The sequence below is a fragment of the Hesperophylax consimilis genome, chromosome 1 (genome assembly GCF_061612785.1).
Source record: "Hesperophylax consimilis isolate HC1 chromosome 1, BYU_Hcon_1.0, whole genome shotgun sequence".
NCBI lineage: Eukaryota > Metazoa > Arthropoda > Insecta > Trichoptera > Limnephilidae > Hesperophylax > Hesperophylax consimilis.
This window is the reverse complement of record NC_142836.1, coordinates 44526076-44538411: the sequence shown is the minus strand read 5'-3', so window position 1 is coordinate 44538411 and position 12336 is coordinate 44526076. Positions and strand designations below refer to the sequence as shown.

The window sequence follows — 12336 nt, the reverse complement described above, 5'->3', positions numbered from 1 at the left end:
TCAAAGTATTGAATATATATAAAATTAACCCCATTATTATAAGCTTTTTGAAAAAGATTATGTCCTTTTGGAATACCAATTTACATACCAATTTAAAAGGTAAGAAAATAGTAATACCGGGCATCTCAATTAAAAGAGGAATTTTTCAAGGAGACTCATTGAGTCCTCTTTGGTTTTGATTAGAATTGAATCCTCTATCTAAAATGTTAATTAAAAGCAAGTTTCGAATAAAACTTAAGGGTAACACAAGGGAGAGTAGTATAATTTCGCATTTATTATATATGGATAATATAAAATTATTTTCGAATTCTGAACAAATTTTAGAAAAAATGATCGAGGTAGTTAAAAACTTTTCAGATGATATCAAAATGACTTTTGGTTTAGATAAATGTAGAACGATCCATATAGAGAAATTTCCAAATTACTAATATGAAAAGGGATGAGGTTTATAAGTATTTAGGATACCCACAATCAAATAGATTAGACCATACTAGTATTAAAAATGATATTAGGATTAAATTTAAAACTAGGATCAGGAAAATTTTAAAATGCAATCTATCTGCTAAAAATTTAGTAAAAGCCATCAATACTTGGGCAACACCTCTATTAACGTACTCATTTGGCATAATTAAATGGTCCAATACAGATTTAGATAACTTAGAACGATTAATTAGAACTACGCTAACAAAGTTTAATTGCCATCATCCAAATTCAGCTCGAAAACGAATTAATTTACCTAGAAATTTAGGAGGTAGAGTCAAAATAACTTCTTTGAAACATAATCAGGTAGAAATTATAAGAACTTTTTTCCGTAGGAAAGCTCATAGCTCAGAAATGCACAAATTAATTTGCAAGGCCGATAGGAATATTACACCTTTAAATTTATACGACGAGAATGCCAATATTTTTATAAATCCCAACCAGGAATTATTAGATTCCTGGTCAAATAAAATTTTACAACGCAAAACACTTCAATTATCTCAACCAAACGTGTTGACAAATTTTCGTCAAACAAATGGTTGAGTATTGGAGAGTTGAGCGCAGAAATAGAAGGATTTATGCTTGCCATTCAGGATAGAGTCATTAATACTAAAAATTATAGGAAGCATATAATCAAAGATACAAATCAAATTCATGTAGAAAATGTTTGGCTTTTCCGGAAACTATAGAACATATGATATCGGGATGTTCTATATTAGCACCGTCCGAGTATACATTTAGGCACAATCATGATAATCAATCGATGTCGCTATTCCAAATTCCTGTAATATTCAAAAATCTTTTAATGAAAAAATAAGAAAATACACAGATTTAGGAAATGAGATAAAAATAATTTGGAATTCTCAGACTATAAAAATATTACAATTTGTTATTTCGGCTACTGGCATTATACCTATCTCTCTCATTAAAAATTTAGTCGTATTAGATCTATCAAAAAATTTATCATTTTAAATACATGTAGGATAACGAAAGATTTTTTTAAATATTTATGTTGAGGGATCAGTAGGATTTATAGGTCCTGTTAGGAGTTCTACCGAGCCGAACCATCTGATATGAAAATATCTGGAGTCGGTGAATTATTTTCCCATTTGATCTCTGGTGAGTTGACGTGTTGTTCTTGTATTGTTTTGTATTTATTTTGCTTATATAATGCACTTGCATAATGTTGATGGATTAGATGATCATTTTTGGAAGAGTGTGTGGAAGGGTTTAGTTTTTCCTACGGGGAAGATTTAACCCGGACATAAAATCGGAAAAAATAAAAAACACGACCTGTTTGAAATAGAGAAAAAATATCTCGACAAATGCTTTAGTTGCATTTAAAGATGCACTGTGAATTTTTTCATGCCTATAAAATATTAAATAACAGAACAAAACGTGTTTTTAATAATTTTCGGAGCTTACTTTGCCATTTTTTCTGTCGAGGGAATTTCATATAATCAACGTTGTGGCATAACAAATGTATAGACATTATCTTCAAAAATATATTATTTTTTTGTAATAACATAAAAACTTAAAGATTTAACGAGAAACTAAAATAATAAATCAGTAGAAATTCTGCATGCGGGGGCTTAAATAACAGAAGCAGATGCGTAAATAATTTCCGGAGCAAACTGTGCGATTTTTTTCTATCGAAGGAATTTCATATAATTACATTGTCGGCTCGGCAAATGTACAGAGATTACATTAAAAAATAATATATATTATTTAAGGGCTTAAAAATTTTAAGTGTTCAAGGGAGATATGGTATAAATCGGTAGAAATTCGGAATGCGGGTGTTTAGGGCTCCGTACTAAGCGTTCAAAGATGGTTTGAAAGGGAGATACGTAAATACAAATGTTAGAGATCAAGTGAAACGAAATGTAGGGTTAAATACTTGTTTGGTCAATACTTTACTCAAGACCATCCATACCTCTGAACAACGCCGGGTACACGTCAGCTAGCAGCTAATACAAAACTTTACTCAAGACCATCCATACCTCTGAACAACGCCGGGTACACGTCAGCTAGCAGCTAATACAAAACTTTACTCAAGACCATCCATACCTCTGAACAACGCCGGGTACACGTCAGCTAGCAGCTAATATAATCAATATATTTTCATTATAAGTTCCTTTAAGGAAATAATATAAATGCATCGTCTATACGTAGCTCCACCACAGTTTGATAATGCCTTCAAAAGACGAAACACCTGTCACGCGTAATAATAATTACACAACAGACCTTGTTTATAAATAAACCTTTTTTATAAATTGAACATTAAAAATTCTTGAATATATACAACAGAAAGGAGTTCTACAAAGTAAACTTGATAACAATAAATAAAAAATCCTTGTGTTACATTGAATGACGTCAGGGTCATAAATAAACCACTCTTCAGGGTGGTGTGTGGCCTGACGTGGCGTAGGTAGTTGGCTAACTTGGGGCGTGGTGCGGGGGGCGGGGGCCGAGGGTGCACGGGTGCCAACACCAGAGCGTAAACGTGCTAATAATTATAACTTTGCGTACAATGTATCACGTTGAATTCGCAAACCCACTGCGAAAGATATTTCACTTAAACATCCTACTGAAAGGAAATAATATGAAGTAAATCAAATTTGATAATATTACATACTCGTATATTTTCAAACTTTAAAACGTATCAGCTTAACCGGCTAGTAGCCGAGTGTACAAATACGTCGGATTCCCACAAACGCGTCGCGAGTTATACCACTGCCTAGCTAAGTCATCCACCATTTCAAAGGCAACATTTTCCGCTTACGTGTAAACGTAATGTGAATTTTTTTGTGGACTTTGTCCTAAACGTGCAACATTTTGGCACCTAGCTGGGGCCCCTCTGACGTTGGGACCCTATGGAAAATTCCTCTATTCTATGAGTCCTGTGACCTCAACATGTACCATTTTCACAGCATCCCCAAAGATGACATATGTCTTAGGAACTTATTTCTAATCGGGGCCTCCTGTGGGGTTAATGTTAAATAATTAAAAATTCGGTTCCTGGCCGAGGCCCGCCTACCCGTAGGTTAAAGCTCTAGGCCGGAGCACCTCAGGCCTAGGTCGAAGTCCGGCCCCAACCGAAACGATGCGTAACGTCTGTATTCAGCTGACACTAAACTTATCAAATTTATTATTAAAAAACATATTTGTAGTTTTGTCTTTTTTCCTTATTTTTTTGTAAATCGATTTGTCTAAGGGGGCAGCTGCCGAATTGAATTTAGGGTTGAGGCATGGTAAAACACACTACCCTTCTCGATCCAACTAATTAATTAAAAATACATACAGGTCCGACAGTCGCATTTAACCGACTAAATACAGTAAATTAATAAATGTTCCTATTAAAAATATAAAACTTTTCAATACTCATCATACATACATCAAACTATGAAAATATCAAAGTCGTGGGATACGACTAAACCGCAATGCACGAACTTTGGCGAAAATACCCATAAATAAAAAAATAGTACAATGATATGCTATGATATACCTAAATACAAAAGCGCGTTATAATAACGAAACGCACGACAGTTACAACGAATTTGTGTGATTTAATGAAATGGCTACAAATAACATCATACATAACTGAATGAACTGAAAGCATTAGAAAGAGATAGCCATTCAAAGACGTGTACGGGTGAGGGCCCGTTCCCACTTCCGTTTTCAAATCGGGGGCGGGTCCCGTTTTAAAATCGGATGCCCTAGTGGCTGTAGTGGATGTATGGAGCTGTTCACACTTGTCCGACACGATTTGAAAACGGATCCGACATTTTTTGTCGGATGGCTCGCCTACGCAGCGCGTCCGTTTTCAAATCGTGTCGGCACACGCTCGCTCATAGTGTTGTATGGAGCTGTTCACACTTGCCGTCCAGTCGTTCCGGCAGAGTCCCCGCCAAACCCCGACCCCTCCCCGCCCGCTCCCTGTCGCAAGGAAGCAGGCACACTGCGTGCTTGTATTTGGTTATTTTGTTAAGTAAATAAATCAAAACTACAATAATGGATAAGGAAATAAATCCCGAAAATTTAATACCACTGGTCGAAGAAAGAGTATGGTAATATTTTATCTTTAACTAAATAAAAACAAAACACTTGGTGTACACAACTTTTGTACATCAAAATTTTTATGTTATTTTATTTAAGTTTACTTTTTTTTAAATTTTAAAGCTTTAATGAGATGCACGGAAGAGCGTATTAGTTAAATAAACACATAATAAAAAATATTTGAGTGTTTATTGTTTTCTTACTTTAAAATATCGATAGCCTTTCTTCAGGACAAATGCACTTTCTCAATTTTGTATTTTGATATGTTAAGCTCTCTGAAACTCATTCCAGTAGATGGTTAAAGGAAGTGATAGACATTCTCTTAAGCCATTAAGCGCCCTTGAGGTGATTTTTCATGGTGAAAACGGCGCTATATAAATAATCCATTCATTATTATTCTAAAATAATTAAAGAACTTTAGTTCATCACTTCTCAACTCACCAATTAACACTTGGAAAATTCCTACAGAAAATCATTCGGCTATGATTGGGTGTACCCAAAATTTTCCTTCTTTTTAATAAGTACCACATGACAACAAGAGCTTCATCGTCGTCCATTGCGCACCATTACTGAAGAATGAGCAAATAACATGTTTTTGTTGAATCGACAATTATTTTTTTTCGTAGAGTATGGTCCGTTTTCAAAACGGATCCGTTTTCAAAACGGAAGTGTGAACAGGGCCATTGGCCATCCGTTTTTAAAACGGGACCCGCCTCCGATTTGAAAACGGAAGTGGGAACGGGCCCTTAGTCATAAATAAACCACTCACGGGTGAGTGCATGCGAATGGAAAGAAACTCCATATCAGATTTGGTTTTTGCTCGAGAATGATTTGTGCACATCTCAAAAGCACAGGAAGGGCCCGTTCCCACTTCCGTTTTCAAATCGGGGGCGGGTCCCGTTTTAAAATCGGATGCCCTAGTGGCTGTAGTGGATGTATGGAGCTGTTCACACTTGTCCGACACGATTTGAAAACGGATCCGACATTTTTTGTCGGATGGCTCGCCTACGCAGCGCGTCCGTTTTCAAATCGTGTCGGCACACGCTCGCTCATAGTGTTGTATGGAGCTGTTCACACTTGTCGTCCAGTCGTTCCGGCAGAGTCCCCGCCAAACCCCGACCCCTCCCCGCCCGCTCCCTGTCGCAAGGAAGCAGGCACGCTGCGTGCTTGTATTTGGTTATTTTGTTAAGTAAATAAATCAAAACTACAATAATGGATAAGGAAATAAATCCCGAAAATTTAATACCACTGGTCGAAGAAAGAGTATGGTAATATTTTATCTTTAACTAAATAAAAACAAAACACTTGGTGTACACAACTTTTGTACATCAAAATTTTTATTTTATTTTATTTAAGTTTACTTTTTTTTAAATTTTAAAGCTTTAATGAGATGCACGGAAGAGCGTATTAGTTAAATAAACACATAATAAAAAATATTTGAGTGTTTATTGTTTTCTTACTTTAAAATATCGATAGCCTTTCTTCAGGACAAATGCACTTTCTCAATTTTGTATTTTGATATGTTAAGCTCTCTGAAACTCATTCCAGTAGATGGTTAAAGGAAGTGATAGACATTCTCTTAAGCCATTAAGCGCCCTTGAGGTGATTTTTCATGGTGAAAACGGCGCTATATAAATAAAAATAAATAAAATAATAGCTTAATAGATAAAAATGTTAAATGGAAAGACCATATTAATCTCACTGTTGAAAGAATAAGAAAACTTATCTATATTTTCTATAATATACGAAATATTTTAAATAAGAAAACTATCAAAATTGTCTATTATGCATTAATTCAGTCCTTATTGCAGTACGGGATTATTGGGTGGGGAGGGGCTTTTAAGGCTTCTTTACAGCCCATAATTACAATTCAAAGAATAATTATAAAAATCATCCTTAGAAAACCATATGACTCCCCTACTTTAGAGATATTTCAGGAATTTAATGTACCATCTATAACAGAATTGTATAAGAGAATCGCCTTATATCAAATTTATAAAGAATATTTTATTTATAAAATTCACCCCTCAGATAGCATAAGCAATAGATTCAAAACAAATGGCTTAATAGCCATTCCTATGCTTAGAACGACCACGGCTCAGCACCACTATTCGTATTTAGGTGTGAGATGGTACAATATATTATTGTCCAAAAATAAAATTAGTGTAACCGAAACTGTGAATTATGAACAATTCAAAAAGTTAATTAAGTCCCTAAAATTGGATAATGATATATTGTACCCCTAATTTTCTTACACTTACTCAATCTGTAAAAAATATATATTAATTTGATTGTCTTTAAAAAAAACTACTTTTCTAAATTTTTCTTGATATATTGTACCCTTAATTTCCTCACGCTTACTTAATCTGTAAAAAGATGAATTATTTTAATTATCTTTAAAAAAACAATTTTCTAATTTGTGTACCTATGTTAATATTATGTTTGTATTTATTTCAAAAGTTTTTGATTATTGTTAAATCATTAGAACTAAATGTAAAGACTCCTCCCATAAACACGAGCTCCTGGAGCTCAACTTATGGAGAAATAGAATAATAATGAACAAATTATTTATAAGTCTGCATATTGTTATCATTTATAATGTTAAATAATAAAAAATAAAAAATAAAAAATCCATTCATTATTATTCTAAAATAATTAAAGAACTTTAGTTCATCACTTCTTAACTCACCAATTAACACTTGGAAAATTCCTACAGAAAATCATTCGGCTATGATTGGGTGTACTCAAAATTTTCTTTTCACTTTTTTCCTTCTATTTAATAAGTACCACATGATAACAAGAGCTTCATCGTCGTCCATTGCGCACCATTACTGAATAATGAGCAAATAACATGTTTTTGTTGAATCGACAATTATTTTTTTTCGTAGAGTATGGTCCGTTTTTAAAACGGATCCGTTTTTAAAACGGTAGTGTGAACAGGGCCATTGGCCGTCCGTTTTTAAAACGGGACCCGCCTCCGATTTGAAAACGGAAGTGGGAACGGGCCCGAAGGTATTTTTTCACAAGAGCCAAGAGCGACGTGTTTGCGGCAGCGGGTGACGGCTTGTCTGACCGACGGGATTATGGGCGATAATAAACGCTGTAAATCACCAGCTTGTCCACTGGACCCAGTTCAGTTAAACCACGCGCAGTAAACTATCGTACCTATTAATTCATATAGGATGAAATGGATCGTTTTGGACATTTTTTATAGAAACACACTCGGCGTCACAAAAATCACATCTATTGCAAAATCTTATGGGGAATAAAGCGATCGCCTTTGGATCGTCTCCGGATGTGCAGCGTCGTCGTCCTGATCCACGCCTCCTGATGAGGCCACCAGTCTCTTGACACCGTTGGAAAACCAGTCGATCGGCAAAACGGCTCAAGTTCAGTTGCCGAGCAACATCACACTGTCGCATCCCATGATTGATTGCAGTAGTGCCACCACCTCGTCATCAGTGGTGTCCATTTTAAGGATTTTTTCTAGCGCTAATTATTTAAGCGTGTTCACTTCAACGTTCGGATAGTGAATGACCTACATTAGACTTAGACTGCACTTTTTATAGCCCAGGAAAATGACACAAGTTGTGGCACTTTTAAAGAGAATCAGCGCAAGATTTTTTTAACGTCCAGTACCTACTCAAAAAAATTGTATTGTTTATGAAATTAAACTATTGTCTGATAAGAGGTTGTTAAAAGCAAATTCAATTAAAATCAATATTGTTTGGGTTAGATGTATTGGCTCGGGGCTCGGGGAAAATTACGCTTGAAACATATTTTCGAAGATATGCGATTTTTGTGACGTCGAGTGTATTATACATATTAGGTTTCTACTTACTAATTTTGTATTTTATTAGTAAAAAAATCATACCGTAAAATCTATTTAAAAAAACGGTATGACTGTGTATTGAACCTTCCTACCCAAGAGCTAGAGTCGGAAACTCTGGCAACCGCGCCAAATGCTGATCGGGTGGGCCTGACATTTATTTCGTATATTGATCTAATGTCATCCGATTTCAGAGAAAAACATATATGTTCACGTGTGTGTACGTAATTGCCACCAAAAGTTGATAGAATGCATTGTCATCGACAGCGAGTTTATCTGCTGAGTTTCAATTCGATCGGATGTCGGTAAGTGGGTTAAAATCCGCTTCTAATATTTGCATTCATTCATTCATTATTTTTTAAAAGTTGACAATGATGCAAATATGCAGGCATGATTTTATATTGCCTAGTGCGTCCCTTTCCGGTTGAATTGTGACTTTTCCGAAATAATAATAATAACGCCCAGTCGACAGACCGATTATGCATTACAGAACCATTCAACAATGATAATAGACTATTTTCGGAGTTAGGTGGCACGAGGTGAAAACGGGAAGAATAATCATCAAAAGAATCAAGTTTACCCAAATGTTCGGCCTCGTCACTTCTGACTAGGTGTATCGCTTTCCCTCTCGCGTGTTTCGGTTTCTCTCGGTACGGAGCGCGACGTGACGTCACGCCGCCAACATGGCCCGGCTGCGCTATGCTTCACATTGTGCCAAACGTGACCACGCGCGTGGCGCCCCCATCCCCCGCCCTACCACTTGCCGCTCCACCCAACCGCTCCCACGCATTCCAAAATGGTTGCGATCAAATTGGCGCTCTATGGCAGGCGTTGAACGGGAGGTGCGAAGCGCAATTAAAATACTCACTAAATAATATTTTACCATTTGCATTTCTAATAATTATTATTTATAATTTATATATTAACTACTAGTAGTTCTGTGAGCAGTTAGAAGACCTCGCGTCCAAAAAAAGTATGTTTCTAATTTTATCTTATGTTAAAAGAAAACTAAAATTTTCCTACGAAATAATAAGATTTGTACGTAGGTATTTAAATACCTACCTACTTAATTAATAAACACGACGATCACACAACTGAAAAAAGAACCTTTACTGTACCACTAAACCGCAACCGGAACGTAACAAACAAATTTACAGACAGATTAAATGCCAAACGGTCGAGTTAAAACAGGAATTCAAGGTGTCAATAAGTTTAAAACAAGTGAATATATATTTCCTTTAGCCTTCAGCATTGACTATGTATAATATGCCTACATATGACCAAACAAGTTCCAAGGCGTCTGAAGAACTCCGTGGTCGAGCGGTTCTATTCATCGCCGTTTACATAATTCGTTGGTTCACCCTAATCTAGAATATAGTATAATCTAGAAATAAATAAATATGCCTGCGTTATTTGGTCTCCATTCTATGATGTTCACATTAATCATATCGAATGCGTACAGCATCGCTTCTTAAGGGGAATTGCTTGGAGGTTGGGGTTAGAAAGAAGCGATTATTTATACGATGAACTTGAAATAAAATCTTTCTTCTGTAGAAAAACGTAGGAAGGATCATATCGGCATTTTCAAAATTATTATCAGTATGATTGATTCGTCTACTTTGTTGCAACTCATCCCTTTCAATATCCCTTCCTGTATACTCAGAAATAACGATTTGCTTTTCCTCAATCAACACTCAAATCGAATTATGGATACCATTCACCAATGTCCAGAATGGTAAGATTTGTCAACTCAAGTCAGGACCTTGAATTTTTTGGTGTAAGCCTAGATGATTTTTGTCAAAATAATCTAGGCATCACTTCGCTCAAGTAATATTTTATATTGATATGGCACAAGTAGTGAAATCCATCAAAACCTTGTTCCTGTCTTGACTTGACATTATCTGTATTGTTTTTGTGACCTATTTTTGTCATAGCATATTTAATTGTAACATTCAAATATTGTCAGGTTATTCGTAACCCGAGAATGTTTGTTTTTCTTTTTAAAAAAATCTAAAATTACTGTTGGTATTAACTTCGTTTAATATTTAATGTGTTAATTGGACTAAGTCCATTAGTAAATAAATAAATCTTTAAAAAAAGTTAGACACTCAGGAAATTAGCTACACTGAGCATACCTATTGAAAATATTGTACAAAATAGACTAAATTTTGAAGACTCCAGAATAACATTTTCTTCATTTTCTTAACGCGTCTTTTTTGTTCCATTGTATTAAGTACGGGACCTATGGCAGACACCGCTTCGGGCTTAAAAAAATTGTTTAGTGATATAATTAGAAAATTAATTTTATTCTTAAATCTCTTCTGATATAGGAATATTACCATCGAAATTACTCGACTAAAACGATCAATAAAGTTATTTAACACCAAGAATTTTTTTGTAAGTTTGTTGTTATTTAACAAACTTGCTCAATACAGTGTGCGCTGTAATAGTTTTGTGCTCTGTTCTCAGCACTTATGTCACAAAATCTTTTATATTGACTGAAAAGCATTTATTTGATGTAAAAAATGCAATTTAAAAAAATCAATCCATAAAATTTAAAAATTTTGAAAAACATTTTCAGTTGTCGACCTAGTTGGGCCACCTCTTGAACCGGTTAGTAGCCAATTTCAAAGATTTTTTTAAAAATACGTATAGACGAATAAATAAAATAGAATTTCACTTTTGTTTCGATAGTGAATTAATGCAAATTTCGGTAGCTGAAATTAACCCACTTCCCGATATCCGATCGAGCTAAAGTTGGTAGAATGCATTGTCATTGAAAATCCACCTGCCGAGTTTCAACTCGATCGGACGTCGGGAAGCGCATTAATTTCCACTTCCAGATTTTCATTTGTTCATTCACGAAAATAAAATTGAAATTCGAATAATGTATTTTAAAAAATACTTAAAATTGGATAATACATATCGACTCTTCCTTATATAACGGCAGTTTTGAATTACAAAATTGTGAATACATATATACTGGTTAAACCGCACGCCGTAGAAAGAAGTACATATAAAACTTGACCTAGTCAATATCATTTATAATAATGTTAAACATTGTCATTACCAGAACGAACTGGTTTTAATTAAAACCACATATTTATAACGTTCATGATTATTTGCATCGCGGATTTGTATGTATTTCTAGAAAATGTGTACAATGTGGCGCTCTTTCGTAACGAAATCAACGCCGCGCCACAGGTGCTCATCCGGGTGAAGTCACGTTTTCTGGATAGTGGTCGGTTGTTTTGACGTTACTCGAAAAGACTAAAATAAGCGCATTTCCACCGCCGAGTGCCGAGTGATCTGGTGGTGTATTCACTTGTCACTTGACTTGTACCTTGTAGGTAGTCCTTGTACTTACTTCTCACACTTGATGGTTGGCTGCGGAGTGCGGCTGGAGCTGTCCTCCCTCTCTCGCTCCAGGCTGGTCACACTGCCCGCCCTGTCTGTGGAGCATGCTAGTTCTGGCGCAGTTTCCGACATTGTCACCTATCTCTGGCCCGGCGGGGCACTAATAATATTCACTAGTAGCCGGACACGTGCTTGCTAGTCGCTTTGCGGCTAAACATAGTCGCTCCGTCAGGTTTTGCTTTCGAAAAGGCCGTGTCCTTGTCGCAAATAGATTACGCCAATTGTCATTTCGCCCGGGAAAACTGTCTCAAACCGACAAAATTTTCAGTGATAACGGAATGTTTGGAATGAGTCGGGATATGTTTCAGCGGATCGTTTTCAGGATTTGTGATGGAACGAGACCGAAGGCGACGACAGAGTTCAGAGAGCCGTCACAACACATTTACCACTACAACTACAGCAGGCGCTGTCACACTACACTATACACTATTGTCACAGTCCGAGTCTAGTTCACGTTCAGTCACTACACACTGCCAGTGTCCATGTCCCACTATGCTGTATGTGCGCCGAGTGCGGGCACGCTCGGAAACACGTGAGCCCCCCCACATCACCCA

At 36.0% G+C, this 12336-nt stretch overlaps 1 protein-coding gene across 2 annotated transcripts in view; it reads right to left on the bottom strand.

The window, feature by feature from the left end:
- Positions 1-12336, bottom strand: part of cwo (transcription factor cwo) — a 39947-nt gene extending 27611 nt beyond the window's left edge. For both annotated transcript variants that reach the window (XM_089634580.1, XM_089634586.1), the window contains exon 1: positions 11733-12336. In XM_089634580.1, coding sequence (XP_089490706.1) covers positions 11733-11854 — 122 coding nt within the window. In that variant the 5' untranslated portion in view covers positions 11855-12336. The remainder of the gene's footprint in view (positions 1-11732) is intronic.